Below are 18,676 nucleotides of genomic sequence, written 5' to 3'. Positions count from 1 at the left end.
ATCACCCTTTGAAAATCAAAGACAACCATTATTATATCACACCATGATAAATGGGTTAACTTAATCCTGGGTATCTAATACAGACCAGAGTAAACTGATATAGACCAGTTTATGACGGTAGACTCTGTTTTATAGTCCCTATAATGACCTCTAGATAGACCTGAAACCTATAAGCACCATCTGTCCCCTGGATGCTATCAGCGCTCCACGCCGTCTCCATTTGCTTCTCAATGTCTCTCTGTTAAGAGCGCAGGGAAGGTTAAGTGCTATGTAGTCTGAGATCCACAACAATGCTGGCATTGCTGCAGTCTGCATTTGACTCCATAGGAGACAGTGGTCTTTTCAGGGCTTAGAAACAAGATGAGACAGCACCTGAAATGCTGGAACAAAAAATTGTAATCGTGAGACTCCCTTTTCATCTGTCGTGCTTTTTTGGCTTAGAAAGAGGAGGCTTTTTTGTAATCCATGGCATACAATTTAATACAGTTTAAAGAATTTAAATCACACCCAAATAACAACACAACTGTCTTCTCCCGCACATTGCCGCACATTGGCAGACTGGTGTGCATGCTCCTTGCCAGTTGGTATTACACTAGAAGCCCAAAAACCCAAACATGAAATGTGCAGTCAAAAACTACCAGCTCACACCTTTACAGACGGGCATTTCCAAGCACAGACACACAAGCACCATCTCCATGTCTTCAAACAGCGGATAATTGCATGTTAATCACAGGTTTTTAAGGAGCTGCAATTAGACTGAACAATCATGAGAGAGTCTGCTGTGCAATGTCTGTCTGACTACTGGTCTCAGATCAGTGGTTAAAGTTAAAATTCATAGTTTAAGAGGTCAGAGAGTGAGAGAGGAGGGTTTTGCTTTTGTTTCTTTGCTTAAGCATTAGACAAACTGCTTAAAAAAAGGAAACTGTAACCAGCTTCTGGTCAAAAGCCATTTACTGTCATGTTTATGAAATAGCATTTAGCATAAAATATTGAGATTTACCATTACTGTTAAAGCTACAGCAGGTCTGCTGTGTTTCGTTGTGTGGGTGTGTGGTGCTGCCCTCTCTCCCTCCCGTTTCAGGTACCACCTCTATTTCTGTGGAGGCAGCGTTTTGTGCACAGCTGACTCCACTCAGCAATGAGCCTCAAGAGTAAATGTGAGGGACGAAGAGGAGGCCACAATGTCTTTCTTGAAGCAGTGTTTGGGCTGTGTGATTATTGATGTTTACCACTCTGGTTGAAGGAGTGTGTGCTTTGTGTTCCTTTTTTTATTTTATTGTTTTTTTTATTTGGATTGACTAGTTAACTTACCCTCTCTCTCAGATCTCAAGCTTTTTTTGTTCCTTTTATTGGTAACAGCAGCTTAGCAGCTTCTCTAAGCTAAGCTATTAATAAAAACCTACAGTCTTCCTGTATTTTATTTCCTGTTTTTATTTGAGGCCATTCAATTTAAAAGTTTGACCAAATCAAGGTATCACTCATCCAGCTGGACTCACACTGTGCTATCTTGTAGTATAACGCAATCCAACATGGAAGTGCTAACCAGAAATATCTGGGCTTTTACTTTGAAGGGTTTAGCATTTCTCCCTCAGCGGGCGCTCTTAAGCACTGTAGAAAACTAACAGCACCAGTGTCTTGGAGTGTCTTGGAGTTAAACTCCATTCATAGAGGAAGAAATTCGCTTACTGCACATCACTGTCACTGATGGCTAGTTGCCTTGGTAATCCTCTAGTCTACTTATTAGCCTTTCATAGGTCAATCACTGTTATCCTGCACTGTAACTGGAAGTCGCCTCAATCAATCACATTGAAGTTAAAAAAATATCATCTCACTTCACATCATCAGCAGTTCTTTTCACCTAATGATGACATTTTGACCTCTCAGGTATATTTAACATTAAAATTTGTATTGTTACATATGCCTATTGAGCTTATAGTGAGATGATGTTTGAATATGTACAATAAAATCTGACATATATCATTACTGAGCTAATGAATGGATTCAAGGAAAGTTACACCAAATTTCATTGTGATTTATGTGAATTTAAGAATGTGTTTACGCTCTTATGCTAAAACTTTATTAGATTATTCAAATTCACGTTTATTTCTTGAATACAACTGTGTTAAGAACTGTTCTGCATTGTTTTTACACAAAAGCAGGATGAATAAAAAGCAGCTAGGCCTTTTGCTTATCACCACTGAACTGGACAGTCACCACAATATCTTCCGTTTGTCACATCTTGACCTGACAGCTGTTGTCTTATTTGCTTAAGCCATAGATTTTCCCCTAGAGCACTTTTATTTTCCTAACATCCCCTGAACTTTTGGGAGAATGTAACAATCATAACTATAATTTTCTTTCTTAATTCTTGTGCTGACAAGCTCTCAGTGTACGTGCAAATTTGTGTGAAAACATGCGTCTGTAGGTCTAGAAAGCACAGCGGAATAAGGAAAGTCTCCTTAAACTCCAAAGAGTGGGGGCAGTACCCATATGGAAAAGAAATAGTAAAAACTTATATGTGATTACTCATGAAAGTGGCCACTTTCTCATTACTTTCATACATTGTTTTAGTAAGTATCCAAAACATACAAGTTTCATTATATAATTTTTCAAGGGATCTTATATCTGTTTTCACTCTTATATGCTTTTCATACAAGTTTCACACAAGAAAGATACAAACTTTATAAGATTTATATATATCTTTTCCATATGGGTAGGGAGGTGCAGTTTAAACACCGTCACCTAACAACGAGGAGGTTTTTGATTCAGACCTGCTGGCTGGTTTGATCCTTTATGTGTGGAGGTGGCATGTGCTCCCTGTGCCTACGTGAGTATTCTTGTGTGCTCCGATTTCCTCCCACAGTCCACAGTCATGCATGTTAAGTTAATTAGTGACTCTAAATTGGCTCGCTCAATGTTAGCTGGAATAGGCTCCAGACCCCAGTGACCCTAGATGGAAAAGCAGATAAAATAAAACATGCAGAGATGGATAAAAAGGTTGAAGAGACAATCCTGCAGGACTCACAGAAGAGCAAAAAAAAAAAACACTCCTGCAGAAATTAAGTGTACTAAACCTGAGGAGAACAGCCAGCTGTTCTGCCTCATTGCTTGGTGCCTAATGGTTAACCTTCAAGCTGTGCTGGCAGGTGTCTCAGACGCAGTGTGTGTATATATATGTTGTGTGTGTGAGTGTGTATGCTTGAAACTCTCCGGACAATGGGGTGTTACTGGAGCATGCAGTCTTACGATGCAACAACAACGCCTGAGGCACCAATCACACCTGCCACTCAGACACACATATACAAATGCACAGCAACACATAAACACACACATTTTTTTTTTTTTTTTTAAAACACCGCTTTTGGCCTTTAAAATGCCTCGTGGTAGGATCTAAGCACAGTTTTGGCTCTGATGAAGAGCTACGGTGTGTTTTACATAATGGAGACATCTTTATATGCGCTAGACACCCAGTCGATGTCTTTCATGACTCAATTTAGTTACAGTTCTAGTTGAAATACATGAATAAATATATAGACATGAAGAATATCAGTAAAAGGTTTCTGTGTTCTATCAGAAACACACATATTTTCTTATTATCATTATTCACATTTAGATAAACATCAGACAATTATTCAAAGTCAAATCCATTGCACACGCACACACACACACGCGCGCTCAGATGAGGCAAACTCAAGATAAGCCCCACACGCATGAAACATAATAAGGCCACGTTAACGCATCACTGCTTGCACTCATTTATCTGCAAAAGCGCACACATTCACTCGAGTGTGTATCGTTCAGGTGCACTGATAAAGCTAACTGGCTTACTGGAGCGGCATGTTAAATGTATCACGCTCAGAGCAGATACGCTATGCGTAATTCAAATCAACAGATTTAGGGCGTGTGAACTGGTGAGATAGCGCTTCAAAATAATCTTTAAATGACGCCAGGGTTGTATGTGTTATTTAATAAACATCCAAACAAATGTGACAAAAATACCCAGTTTATAGTGCAGTCCCAGCTGTGGGTGAAACATATCTACACTTGCTTAACCAGAGACAAACATGTTTCTGAATAAGGCGAAAATCACACTTTCCATTAAATATTGAATGTGCCTTTTATCTTGTCTGGGAGGAAGGCTGAAAATGAATTCTCATTTCTGATTGGCCACTGAGTTCAAGCGCTTTAGTGGCTCTACTTAATGATTGTTAGATGGTACAATTTGTACCAGACCGCGCACCAGCGTCCTAACATGTATAATTAACTACATATCCATTATTAACACAGTTTTCAATCCAACATTTCACCTTTTTGATTGAAGTTTTTCGTTATCCAAAGGATGCCAGATTAGACGACATGGGTCAAACCAGGGGTGCTCAATACGTCGATCGCGATCGACCAGTCGATCGCAAAGGTAGTATTGGTAGATCGCATGGCATTAAAAAAATAGATGCCAGCCTATCATCCATCCCGTCACTTGATTGATACAGGGAAGCCAGTCAGATGACATCAGATTTTTTCTGACGCTTAGGTCGCTGCGCATGCGCAAACAGCGGCGCGAAGTGTAGTAAAACTGACAAGCTAGTCAGCGAGTTAACTCCAATTTTTAGCTCTCGGTTTTTTCTCTTAAACCTGGCCGTCAGCAGCTACTGTCCGGACTATGCATCCCTGGCTGATTCAATTCAGTGCAAGTCATCAGAGTAAACTCAGGTAATGACAAAAAATTTACATAGTTAATTGTGTTGTGAAATATTGGATATTGCGGTTATGCATGTATATACATTGTAGATATAAAGAATCCTCAATATATTTATAAATAAGTATATGTTTTGGGTTTTTGTAGTGGGTAGATCATTTTGACTTGGTCATTTTATAAGTAGCTCACATGCGGAAAAAGTGTGAGCACCCCTGGGTCAAACTGTTGTTTCTGGATGTACTCTACAAATTAAACACAACTAATTTGTGACTCTACCGGAAATCAGAGGTAATTGATCGCCAGCTCAGCTTCTTTAATGTTAACGCAGATAAAGGAGCAGCACCTTGCTTGCATGCATTTTTCATGAACGTGTGAAGGAGGAAAGTTGTTAAGAGATACCTCTTTAGAAGAATTTCCATCCACTATAAGCACAGATCGACATGTTTAATACACACTAAAATATAGATGATCTAACCCAGAAACAAAACGCTGCAGGGGACTTGTTAGTTCATGCCAACATGTGCACACAGAATACACAAACAGGGAGAGAACACTTACACAAATACACACCAACACCTACACGAAGCCACGTGGCCTGCAGTGGGAACTATGTTGGGATGCACACGTGTATTCAAACACAAACACGTACTGCCTTCCTCCCACACACACACACACACACACACACACACACACACACACACACTTGAAGTTGAAGCCTCCTACATACAAAAAACCACACACTTAGGTGGATAAGAGAGAAGATTATTTAATGAATAGGGTTTCAAATAGGACTGCACAAAGATAGCAATTATCATCAATCTTCCATTTAGTGCTCAAAAATAATGCCTTGAAATATTTTGTTTTGTTCAAATCTGTGTGTGTGTGTGTGTGTGTGTGTGTGTGTGTGTGTGTGTGTGTGTCTGAAACCCAACAAATGCTCATGATTTTTGTTGAACAATTTGAGCAATTAATCTGATTAATTGAACTAATTGCCTCAGCTCGACTGTAAATAAGTAAGCATGTGTATTCACAGGTGTTCTGCCCTCTTCCTCCTGCTCATCGTCATTTAGTAGTGCACTAGTACTTATATAACACTTTTCAAACCAGTTTCCATGCCACATTCACACAGCACTTTATTCTGAACACTGTGTATATCTATTACAAACACACCAGCGTATGCACTGGGGAGCATGTCTACATGCAGACCAGGGGACCAGGGATTGAACCACTAACCTTCACATTAGTAGAACCTGCTCCAGACCTAAAACCAAAACCAATATGAACCACTAAAGCGTTCTTTACAGCCCCTCCTCTGCTCGTCTTTATCATCATATTTATTATAACCAGCAGAAAACCGCACTTACCAACAATAATTTTTAGTTTATAATAGTTATTCAAAGTAATGACAGCAAGAAGCCAAAAGAACTAAACCACTCTGACACTGTGTGCGATAGTGACCACACACATACACAAATCCACAACTACTTCAACTTTTTAGGCAGTCAATGCCTAAAAAGTTCTTAGATATGGATAAACATGCATGCATATAATGGTTTAACGCAGAAAGAAAAAAGAATTTGCATACAACAGCATGTTAAAAGCCTTACCATGGTATAGTCCTTCCATTTAATATCGAGAAGAGAAGAGAAGAGAAGAGAAGAGAAGAGAAGAGAAGAGAAGAGAAGAGAAGAGAAGAGAAGAGAAGAGAAGAGATCCAATCTTCCTCTAAAGGACAGCTAAATTGGGAAAAGCCCCAGCTTCTGTGGTCTTTGGGCTAGCGCTGTGCTAGCCAGCTGACTCTGTAATGATGGATAATGCCGACTTAAGCTCACAGCCTCCGCCTCCCCCCTCTACTACAAACCTCTACTACACTGACACACACAGATACACAGCAAGCAGCATGAGGAGTGGGACTCGAGTGGAGGGAAGAACCAAAGGAGGGAGGGAAAGCGGAGCAGTAGGCAGCCTATGGATGTGAAAGGGGGGAGGGAGAAGGAAGAGAGAAAAGAAGGAAGGAGGAGGAGACGTGGGTGTCTTTGTCCCCAGGAGAGTGAAGGAGGGGGAGAGAGGGAACCAGATGTACAGGAGATAGAGGCAAAACAAGTGAGGTGGGAAAGACATAAGAAATGATGTAATAACTGCAAGACGACATGAACAAAAAAAGGGAGTAAAATGAGAGAAAACCGTGCAGAAATATCAATAAGAACAAACTGAAAAAAGATAATTGCTAAAAGACACAGCTGAGAATGACATAAGAGAAATGAAAATGAATGTGTGTGCATTGCTTTCCCTTTGGCTATTCTGCCTGTCACACACATGCCCCCCCCCCTGTGGTGTTACTCAATTAGTCATAATGTAGTGTTTTCAACTCGACACCGTCCCGCAGAAATCATCCATCTTTGGAGCAGAAAAAAAAAGAGACACGGGGACTTGCAGTCAGTTGTTCCACCGACTTTACACACTTAATCCAATTATACTGTAATAAACTTCCACGCAGAGACATAGAGGAGTATGAAGCCACCTCCTCATCCAAATGGGCTTAAACCAACTGATTACTTCATAAATCAAACTGGCATAATAGCAAAGGAGAACAAACACTAATATGTTAAATGGGATATTAAAGTTTTGCGATTATAAGTTGAAAAGATGCGCTTATTTTTTTGGTAGTTCTTTGAGATTTTCTATCAGGTTATTTGTATCCTGACATCACTGATCCTACGTTGCCCTTACGCCCAAAAACATGGACAAGAGACATGCGGGATTGTGTTTAAACTTTGATATAGTACGCGTCTGCAAAAACCTGCGCTCACATATTTGTTGGCACTCGCAAACCCTCACAGATCTTGGCAAACGATAAAATTTTAATCATGTGGAGCAGAAAGTGTAATTGAGGCTTTAGGCTTTACAACTAATAATCATGGAAATCTGCCTTAATTTTAAGATTTTACGCATTTGCACTTGATTTCCTGCCAGATACGCAGCGTGATGAAGCACCCCAAAACATCTGAATCAATAATAAGAATGTCAAGTGCTATAATCAAACAGTCACGCTTGCAATAGTCTGCTGTCTCAGGTCATGCCATTTATTTCCAGACTCAAAGACAGATTGCTTGAAGTTAAACTACTCAGGGCTATAAAGGATGTCAAGCTTAGTAAGTTTGTGCAAGCATGAACATCAGAAGTGAAGCAGAAATCTGGTCCCTGGAACTTCTCTATATATGGCTGTTTTCCAAGTGCCATGAAATCAAAAGAGATTATCACTGATCCTTAATATTAAATCCACTATGTCACAGTATATTGTCACACTGGACACTCAGCAAAGTCTATGAACCGTGGCAGAGTCAAGCTCTCACACACGCACGCACACAAAATCAAGCAAACAGGCGGGCAGACAACACGAGAGTTGCTCAGGAGTAAAGCAGATTAATGGGCCACTGGATTAGTGGGCCAAGATGTCACACAAAGACACACACACAGCCCTGCTCTGACTCTCATTTAGAAGGTGGCTCTAAGCTCGGTCCTTACATCTTTCTGGCTTGCTCAGTGCAGGCATCCTTTCTTTGAGAGGAGGTGTGCTAACATCACCCTCTAGTGGCAATGCATTTTCAAATAACCTGTAATACAAACAGATACACGCCTCGACATTAAAACCACCTGACCGTGATAGGTGTCAAAGTAACAACCATAAAAATGTCAGGACCTGATATTTCCACCCAATATATTGGCCAAGGGATCGTCTTTTCTTTGCCGTGCTCTCTCTCACCAAGGCATCCAACATTTCCGCAGCCATCCACGTAAAAATAAAACACGGGTTCTAACAGGGTTCCACTGCCACTGTGGTTCCACTTTTCCAAAATAACAAACAACAACAAAGGAAGCTCAATCTTCAATAGAAAGATAAGCAACAGACAACAAAACGGCCTCTCACGGTTTGGATAAATGTTAGTGTGACTGATGTGTTACAGATTTTATCGTGCAGGCGTAACACATAACTGCAAGATACTAGAGTTTTAAAAAGCCCAGCGCGTTATCTTTCCAGTTATATAGTTTCAAACTATAATATGGAGGCTACTTGTTGTAGGCTGTTTTTACTCTAGTTCGGCTCATAACTAGCTAGCCTTTATGGTGTGGTCTACCTAAACTGCTGACACAACGCATTAATTTGTCCTGTGTGTAAAAGTTCAGGCAATTAAAATGTTTTCATTAAATCGCAAGTTGTTATTTGATGAAGTGAGTAGACTGTAGATGTTATCCAATACATAATGCTATTCAGCTAACTGTGGCAGTACTCACATGTTGGCATTTCAGGCTTCAACTTTCTCACCTCTCATGTATTTTATATTTTTATATTATGAATTATTTCGTTTACTGAATTTATGGGTTTGCATCATGTGTTTGGAACTATATTTTAGATTTGTTGCTTTGCTTGTAGTCCATGTGCTGAAATGTTACGAGAACTTTTTAAGATCCAATGCAACTGTCAGCCACTCGAAACATGTTTAATGCTTAAAATTATATATTCACACCAATTTAAATTTTTTAAAATGTAAAAAAATTTCAGTAGAATTATTTCTTTTGAAATCTATTAATTATAAATGACCAGTCATAGCCCACCTGCAGTACCTTCATGTTCCACTAGGGGCATGAAGCTCACAATTTGAGAACCACTACTCGTGTTTTTTCCCTGCTTATTTTACCCTCTGGGTTTATAAGTGATGAAATGACCCCCTATTTAATGTCAACAGTCAAAACCCGTCAAATACATGTCTCACCTCCAAATTTTTCCATATGATGACATAAAAGGAGCAGCTTTAGTGGTCTAATAAAGCGTGTTTTGTAGCCATTAAATGTCTATGATGCTGGATTTTATTCAGCAAAATGATCCCATCTGCTACAAGAAGAAAAAAAGGCTTTCCAAGTATTTTGTGCAATGCTACTGCTGATATAATGACAAAAACATTTTTCCAGACAAAGAAAGAGGGAGAGGCAGACAGCCTCCAAACAAGTCTTCAATGAACCTTTGTTACCGGAGTGCGCCTGCTGGTGACTAATCTCACAGACAGACACATATACATTGACCCACAAGCAGACATTGTGGGATCACACCCACATCTGACCTCAGCCACACTAATTTATGGTAGCATACCAGCCTCTGAGTGTGATGTCATACCTATGGCTTTCATCCAGGTGTTTCTTTGCTCATCATTGTGTGTTTCCCCTTATAATCCACCATGACTGTGTTTTTTTTTTATGTTTGTGTGTGGCTGTGCACGGATCTAGTGAACAAATGAGATCATATGATTGGCCAAACAGACACTGAAGACTGCTTTGGTCCTGTTCTCAGTGCATGTGTGGCTTTCACTGTAAAGGAAACTGAAGTTCTTGAGCTTACTTGAGCTTTAGGGATGTTGTTATGCATGTGTCAATATGAAGAGGAAAGCAAAGGGAGAATCATTTAAAAATAATAACCACACTACAGCAAACATGTCTTGTAACACACACGATGAAGACATTATTTAATTGTTTAGCCATCTCATGCACATGCATTCTCTTAGCCAAAAATCAGACATAAAAAAGTTTAAAAATATTCATTACATCTGGATCTGTTAGTATTTAGGGCTTTTCCTGGATAGAAAACAAATGTTTTAGCCTGGGACCCAAAGAGAACCTCCAGCACTGTGATACAGATACAGCACTGTGCAAAAGTCTAGAGCCACCCCTCATTTCTTTATATTTTTACGTCTAAGCAGACATCTAGTAGGCTTTCTTAGAGGTTTTTTTTTTGTTGTTGTTGTTTTTTAAGGTGGATTTGAAGAATAGCTCTCCGGGATTTCTGAAATTATTTCAATTTTTTCCCTTTGGACATTGGATGCTGATTTTTTAGTCCAGTCCGTGTACCTGATCATTTTCAGAGGAATGCTTTTTTGTTTGTTTTTTTGTTATGCCACCAACAATTCAAGATTAACAAAGGTTACTGGCTCAAAGGATAAACTATTTTTGGGCACTTTGTTACTAACACCCCCAAAACACATCATTTGTTCCCATTTCTTTAGTTGATTCTATGAAAAATGCCAATTATTCCACAGTTTGTCAGACATGAAAATTGTATTTTTGCACAAATGAAGGGCTAAAAATTGCCTAAGAGAGTTGAAGAATAAAGGTGGCCATCTGAAGATTACCATTTACAGTGAGTGCACTGCTCATCAGGAAACAACACACTTGTTTGGGACCTTCACATTCGCTTTCTAGAGAATTTTGAGACACTCTGCATGCCAGTATACTTAAAGACGGTTTCTGATGTTTAAACCAAACAGGTTTTTGTTTCCTTCCTGTAGACATAGCCACATTAGCTGTTCTCCCTGTTTCCAGTCAATCTGGTAATCCAAACCGCTTGCCAGAAACCCCATTTGTATTTAAAACGGCAGAGATGAGTATTATTAGTATTGATTTTCTCATGTAACTATCGACAACATTTGCTTGAACGAAGAGGAAGTGGCGTCTGAAACATATCCCGAGATACCAGAGCAACGAACAACTGGACAAATAAACCCACACAGCAGGAGGTAAGAGGAACCCACCAAGGTGAAGATAAACATCCTGCATATGAAGGTAAAAGAAGATATTTTGGTTGATGTTTAGTAGAAAAAAGGTCACGTTTTCTGCATTTATGCACAAACACAGAAAATGTTCTGTCTTCTCCACCCAGCTTTCTCCTCCTCCCACATCTTTTCTCTCCATCTATATGACAAAGCCCAACAATTACTTCTTTCTCTCTCCCCCCTCTGACTCACTGCAGTGTAATTACACTGTTCGCTCAAACACCACACATACGCACACCAAGTGGGAGAAGGGCAACTGATTCACAATATCTGTGGTTTTAATTGTTATTTTCAACACTTCAGTTACAGCTCAGAGGAAAATTAACGGAATGTGAGAACAGTTATTAGTTTTTCTCGAGTCGTTTTGGTTCAACTGTGCACACACAGGCACACAAATACACACACATACACTCGCATCTCTACGCCAGAGGGAATCACTGCATTTCAGTTCCATTCATCACTAGCTGACATGCTGCACCAGTGACCTGCATGACCGAAGGTACCTCACTCCAAGTGTGTATGTATGTGTGTGTGTGAGACTGTCCTTGTGTGTGCATGCCCCAAGGAGGGGCAAGTCATTAACTATGATGTCATTTCCTGCCATTGTAGTAAGTTTCAGCTGCAGCAAGCAAACTACACTTGGAGTGCAGTGCAAACGTAGACATTGAGATTCAGCTCTGTCAATAAACCGGTTCACTTGTACTGTGTAACATACACAATGTTTTTTTATAATGGAGCATCCACACAAGAAATGACTAGTAGCAAACAGACAACATTTGATGTCAATGACATTCAGTTATGTGTAGTAGCCAGCAGCAAAGCAAAGGGGAAGGATCCCGCATTAAACTTCTCTAAACTTTTAGAAGAGCCATTATAAGCAATTACAAATGGCAGTGACGCTGACAGACACAGGAGCAGTCGTTAGCTACATTAGGATATCCACTAGTCACCAACTACTAGCTATAAAGTGACGCACAGCGAGAACATTTTTTAGATGTGGACGGTGCTAAACATTTCTAAAACTCAGTCCAGATGACAATAAAACTGTCCACGGTCTTATGTTGTGGCTCCCTGTTTAAGTGTTGCCATGTCACGATCTGTTCACAGGATGCTTTGCTGAAGAATATGTGACAGCAGTCGTTTTCACACATGACTCCTGGAAAATGTCAAGGCAGGACACTGTTTGAAGCGCTCCTCTCTCACATGTAAGACACAGCAGAAGACAGTTCTCACTACTGAAAATATGCATGTTCTTATTGGGGGCAAAGCTGATTTGATAGAGCACGCAGATAGCAGGGCACTGGACGCCCAATCAGTACCTTGAATGACTATTATGCTTAATTTATGCCACTGCGGTTGTGTACATTGTGTACAAAGATTTAAAAAAAAATAAAAATACAGAACGCCAAGCACAGACTGTGGCTACAGTTGACACTTCATTGTTTTTAACACTCGCCATCATGTGACAATAAACACTCTCTGTAGGTAGACAGGGAGTTCGAGGCTGCCCATGGATGCTTCCACCGCTGCACCCTAATTTCCCCCGATTACCTGCACTACCAAAGAAAACAGCCACATTCAGACACCAGAGAGATGCTATGTTTGGGAGCAGATAGGTTAAATACTATTTAATGATACCTTTGGCTGTTTCGGACATTGGCATTCTCATATCAACCTCTGTCAGAGAATTTGTAGAAAGGTTCAGGGCCACAGTATCTGTTAGCTGTTGGGGCTGATTTTCATAAGAAAATACCCACAGTCTTAAACAGATGGAATAATCCATCAATGGGGGGGGCAGGGATAGCTCAGTAGGTAAAGTGGTCATCCCATGATCGGAAGGTCGGCGGTTCAAATCCACTTAACGGCTACCCTGAGGTACCCCTGAGCAAGGTACCGTCCCTACACACTGCTCCCCGGGCGCCTGCTTAGTGGGCTGCCCACTGCTTCACTGAGTGAATGGGTCAAATGCAGAGAAAACAAGTAATTTCCCCATGGGGATCAATAAAGTATCCATCATTATTATTATTATTATTATTATTATTAATCAAGGCACTATTCCAACATCTGCTTCCTTAAGATCAGTATTCACAAATTTATTTTAAAAAAAAATTCCTCAACTTCATAGTATTGTGTTTTAATAACTAAAGAAACCCAGAACAATAGGGGAAATAATTAATCTTATAAGCAGACTGATGAGGAAAACATGACCAGAAATCAGTCACATCATAGCCACTAGCCAATAGTTGTTAACAGTGATTATATGAGTGTGTAAATCTGCGCAGGCAGAGGTTTACACGCTCACACTCTGCTAAGACAATACACAAACCCATCCACATGCCTTCACATGTAGGTGGAAGAAGGTGTCATCTGGGCATTATAAGCTTAGCAAACATACATTTTTAACCATGAGAATGTCCACACACTTTTCTCAAACCCAACTTTTTAAGGGACTACAGAGACATTTCTAACTGACAAACCCAAGACAATTATCTGCATTTTCTTGAGCAATCTCAATCACGATCAAAGCAAAAAGCAACCCACAAACAAGGACGCACAACGACACACACATCAACACCAGCTGGAGTCTGAGTGGTTCTCCTGCTTCTGAGAGGAGGAGGGCGTTTTCCTTTGAGCTCCTGAGGGACACAGCATGCTTTAGGATGTACAGTAAGTGCTCTTAGTGTGTGTGTGTGGAGGGGTGTGGGGTCTGCTTCCTGAATGCAGCCAATCCACAAGTAAAGGGAATGACTGTTCTTTTCGTCTCCTGTGCAAACACTCCACACACACACACACACACACACACACACTTATTTTCCTTCACAGCTAAAACCACATGCAGGATGCAAGGGAATAAGTTCAGCGAGAAGACAGAAGCTGAATTTACAGATTTGGGACACTTAAACACACACTTTTTCTTCTTTCTTTTTTTTCTCTTTCCTGAGGTGAGCTTGCAAATAGGAATCGTTGATTTGCGCAGGTTGTGTGGAAAAGGAGTTTAGACCTGCCACAGCTGCATATATTTACACAGCAGGTACAATGCAGCCAATCATTGGGAGGAAAACAAGAAAAAAAGAGGGCCACCCTGTCTGCTAGGAAAACAGTACAACTTATTCAAAAAGGACCAAACCAAGCAATGAAACAAGCACAGTTGCCAACGCCCCCGTTCTGCTCAGATTACTTCATTAAGTCTTACTGATTCCTCGTGACACAAGCACACTCTCATTCAGGAACTCTGCATACCTCAACATGCACAATGTGTGTCTGCAATGACTGCTATCGCTTATGAGTCGCACCACGTACTGCAATTTAAAAGACGCGAGACCGACAGCTTTGTTACCGTCTTGTCTGCCTGTTTTTGCAGTCGGCCTAGACTAAAACAGATTTTAGTGCAACACAAAGACGGTATGAAGAACCTTTTCAAAACTCAGTACACACCCCACCACAACTAAAAAGAGTGCACAAACCTTGCAGGAGAGGAAAAGACAGTACAGCTCTCTGCAATGTGGTACACTGCTGCTGTAAGGTCTCTGAGTGTAGTCAAGTGTTTCTATAAATACAGGCCTCCTGCACTGCGCCGCAATTTACACACACAGAAACACACACACACCACTGCCACGCCTGTATTAGCCTGCTGTAGACCAGGCTGTAGAAGGTTCAGACCAGAAAAGGTGCAGCCATTTATTGGACTCTGTAAAAGTAAATTCATTCATTTCAATAAAAACAAGAAAAAAACTGAAAGCAGTAACTTTTTAACAGCAGTCAAAGGTATAAATGCTGAGAGCCAACCTAAAGTGCCATATCAAGGAATTTCCCAGAGCCAGAGGAGGTTCAACATGTCAGATATTTTGAGAAAAACAACGTTGTTTTCCACTCGTTTCACATACTGAGTGTAATGACATGTTTCTACTTGAGATAATGGATTTGGTCTTATGATGCCAAATTAGTAGACAGCAGCTAGACTCTATCGCCGCATGGCTCAAGCAAGCATGACTGGAAAGAATTTTAATGTAATCAAATCGGACCGATTTCACATCTGACCCACTCGCGTGTTATCTGCCTCCCAAATATCCACAAAAACTGATTGTGGTAGATACCGATTTCCAGCTTAAGACCACTATTCAAGTGGTTAAGCACTTAGGTCATGGTGAGGGAGCTGAATGAATGCAGCTGGAGTCTAAGTGAATACAAGCCCACTGGGTGGATAAGCTGCTTGGCAAAGAGGTCTCATTCACAATCAAACCTGAGGAAAATTTATTTAACAGCCAATTGCGGATGATATTATGAACTAAATGTGCATCTGACAAGCTTTAAAACTATCCTGTTGCGGTGTAGGAGGTAGTGCCTGAAGGATGTCGTCCCGGCAACGACTTTTATCTCATCAGAAGAGCCATTATTCAAATACCAGGAATGCACAATGTGAATAAGTAAATCAGTTTGTCAGTAAAAGAGGACAGAAATGAATTTAAAGAATCAAAATATTCAATAATTAAGAAATAAAACAAAAGTATTTGTAATGTAACTGCAATTTAGAGCCCTGGATCTTATTAGTACACAATTCAGAGCTTCAGATTGAAAAATATTCATATGCAGGACTGCACGCTTATTAGTATACTGTTGGTTTAAAGCTTGAGTGGCCTCAGGATACTTTAATTCATTAGCATTTTCTTGCATGTGAAATATGAAGGATTGGCAAGCTCAGCACTGCAGCTCTTTCACACTTGGGAACATAAAGAACGGAGTATGCTGCTTTTGAGGGGATTCACTTGCATTTGACAGTTTGTCCAACTTTACACTGACTGCTTATGCCCCTATTATATATACACATAGCGTCCATATATAATGACTGTTCATAACATAGGGACAAAATTAATCTTCGTGAATTTTCCATGGATTTAACTGGTTATTTCTTCATGAACTCTCTGAGAAGTCCCCAGAAGCCCAAAAAAGGTTACAAGTCAATACAATGCTCTCAAATATCTTATTTTCTCTGATTAACAACCATCAAAACTATCACTTTTCCATTCAAAGCTACATAAAGTTAAAAGAAAACGAGGAAATCCCATATGTAAGATAAAAATAAGACAACTTGGCACTTAGATTGAGGGGAAAGCCTGAAACTGTTTATCAAAAAAATGTCATTCAGTAAAGTAATCAATGAATGGCTGTATATTCCTGCATAGCTCTTGGCCTTCTGCCCCTGTTATGCTGCATTAGCTTATTGGTTAAAAGGGGAAAAACGAATTGCAGTCGTGTCACATCAGATCTTAAATCTTATAAAATAAGACTCGTGTGGCCAATAAACACTGAGAAAAACTTACTATTATTAATTTCTCCACTATTACAGGAGGAAACGAAACATAAGTGCTCTTTTAAGGTGGAAAGTATGTGAGTTCAGTTAAGTTCGGTCAATCAAGGTAAAGCAGCAGCTGAATCCGGGAGAATGAGGACAAACAAATGCGTAAAGTACTTCTGGAGATAAATGTAGGTTAATCCGGTTCAACTATTTACCGTAACTTACACTCTACATTCACTCCATGTGACCGAGGCGACGAGTTTGGTGGCAGTAGGTCACATTTATTTTCCAACTTAGCGAAAGGTAAACTATGTCCTAGTTACGGTGCCCTAAAGCTAAGCTAACTTATCCGGTACTTCCCAAATAATAAGTGAGTAAATTAGTCCAAATACTTGGGGCAGGGAAACAGCTAGCGCCAGCCAGAACTGAACAGTAACCCAACTGCATCTCCCGTAATATCTTTTAGCTGTTGAAATAATCCCCCCCAAAACACAACATCACTCACGCTGACTTGTTCCAGGTGACGTCCGAGAGGTTTGAGTTGATTTTACCGGCGACAGAAGCTGTGCAGGGTCGGTAAATATTCCGTTATTTTCACTTGTAGAGCTGGAAGGACTTTCAGATAGCGTTTTTTTTTTTCGCTCCTGACCGTTTCCCCCTTCTCGCTCTCCCTCTCGTCGCCTGTTCCTGCTTCCCCTCTCCACATCCAGCATTCCAATATGGCTGCTTCTGGGAGAGAAAAAGAGAAAGAGGGGGGAGAGTGAGAGGAGGAAAAGCCTGCCCGCAGGCACACAAAACACAAACCAGCAACTCATGAATGAATGAATGTGTAGATACTTAAAATCTTACAAATGTAGCCGCTTTGTTGTATCCAGGTTTAGAACATTTAGCGCGTCCCTTAACTTAATTGCGTAGTAACTCGTAGTAACAATGTAACAAATTCCACTTTGGATGTCCTACACTTAAAAAACTGTACTAATGACAAAAACATCAGAATGTAAATGTAAATGTTAATAAGCCCCTATGAAAGCAGAAGTTTTGGCAGTTTGTTGGTCTGTGTGTATAAACTATCAGCATTGATATTATAGAAGCGACTATTGGCGCTCATCAGTCTGGGAAGGGTTATAATGCCATTTGAAGTCAACAACTTTCCGTCACAGACAGATGATGACCTGATCCAAGATCAGTATAAGATAACATCAATATAAACATCAAAGTAAATAACATCAATATTGAGTTGTGAGTTTAGCGCAGGTACTCTTCTAAAGTCCATGAAAATAATGCAGTTGAAAATTAGTACAGCACATCCCCTTTAAGGTAGCAAATGTCATTATCATTATAAAGAATGGGCCCTTCCACATGTACATGCATTTGTGCTAATGTAGATAGCCAGTAGATAAGGTTCCCTAAACAGCACCCACTTTACATAATAATGCAGTATTTCCACAGACACCTCAAAACCAACAACTAACTCCTGTGAAAGAATGCCAAGCAGGGTATTTGAGACCATTTGTTTGAGAAAGACAAACAACAACAAAAAACCCTTGGTGCAGGAATACAAGAACAATATAAACCAGACTAGTCAGCCCCCCTTTAAACTCCGAGACTAGAGACTTTTGTAAACTGTGACTTACAGTGAAATCTACAGCTGATGTGGAGGAATCTGGAGCCTTTTTTTCCTCGGAGATCTGGGCTATAATCCCGGTGCCCACCTTGCCTCTGCAATAGGTGTTGGCTGTTGACTGTATACGCATGTGTCTGTTTGGCAAATAATACAGTGTCAGGGCCTGCTGATTCATTAATCAAACCTAACAAGGTTTGGCCCATTAGTCTTTCTTATACCAGTACTTCACTAATGAATTTACAGTGTGCGTCTTGCTTTTATACACAGGGTCACACACGACATCTGCTGGTCAGTGATTGTTATTACACTTTATTTTGGATTTTATATAGGTTTTAAATTTCAGTACAGTATATTTAGCTTTAATTGATATTTCATGTCTGGATATCAAATGCATTATTATTATATGTTTTATGTTCTCTCGCTTGTGGTTTACAGTGACTTCTGGATCTGATAGGGGAAACAGT

General features: G+C 40.1%; 1 protein-coding gene across 5 annotated transcripts in view; it reads right to left on the bottom strand.

Annotated features, from left to right (window-relative positions):
• The window catches only part of ptk2aa (protein tyrosine kinase 2aa), a 64,406-nt gene extending 47,097 nt beyond the window's left edge, over nt 1–17,309 (bottom strand). For 4 of the 5 annotated variants that reach the window (XM_086281243.1, XM_086281245.1, XM_086281244.1 and 1 more), the window contains exon 1: nt 17,094–17,309. In XM_086281243.1, the coding sequence (XP_086137369.1) occupies nt 17,094–17,301 (208 nt within the window). In that variant the 5' untranslated portion in view covers nt 17,302–17,309. Of the gene's footprint in view, nt 1–6,303; nt 6,547–17,093 lie in introns of those variants that run through there. The other variant, XM_086281248.1, reaches the window with a different exon arrangement.
• Between the last annotated feature and the right edge of the window lie 1,367 nt (nt 17,310–18,676).

Source organism: Aulonocara sp. 'chitande type north' Nkhata Bay, linkage group LG22 (assembly GCF_057382095.1).
Source record: "Aulonocara sp. 'chitande type north' Nkhata Bay isolate Kocher_YH1m ecotype deep benthic linkage group LG22, A_spYH_male_GT1.1, whole genome shotgun sequence".
Taxonomy (NCBI): domain Eukaryota; kingdom Metazoa; phylum Chordata; class Actinopteri; order Cichliformes; family Cichlidae; genus Aulonocara; species Aulonocara sp. 'chitande type north' Nkhata Bay.
The sequence above is the reverse complement of the archived record's forward strand: the minus strand, read 5'-3'. Positions and strand labels throughout refer to the sequence as shown.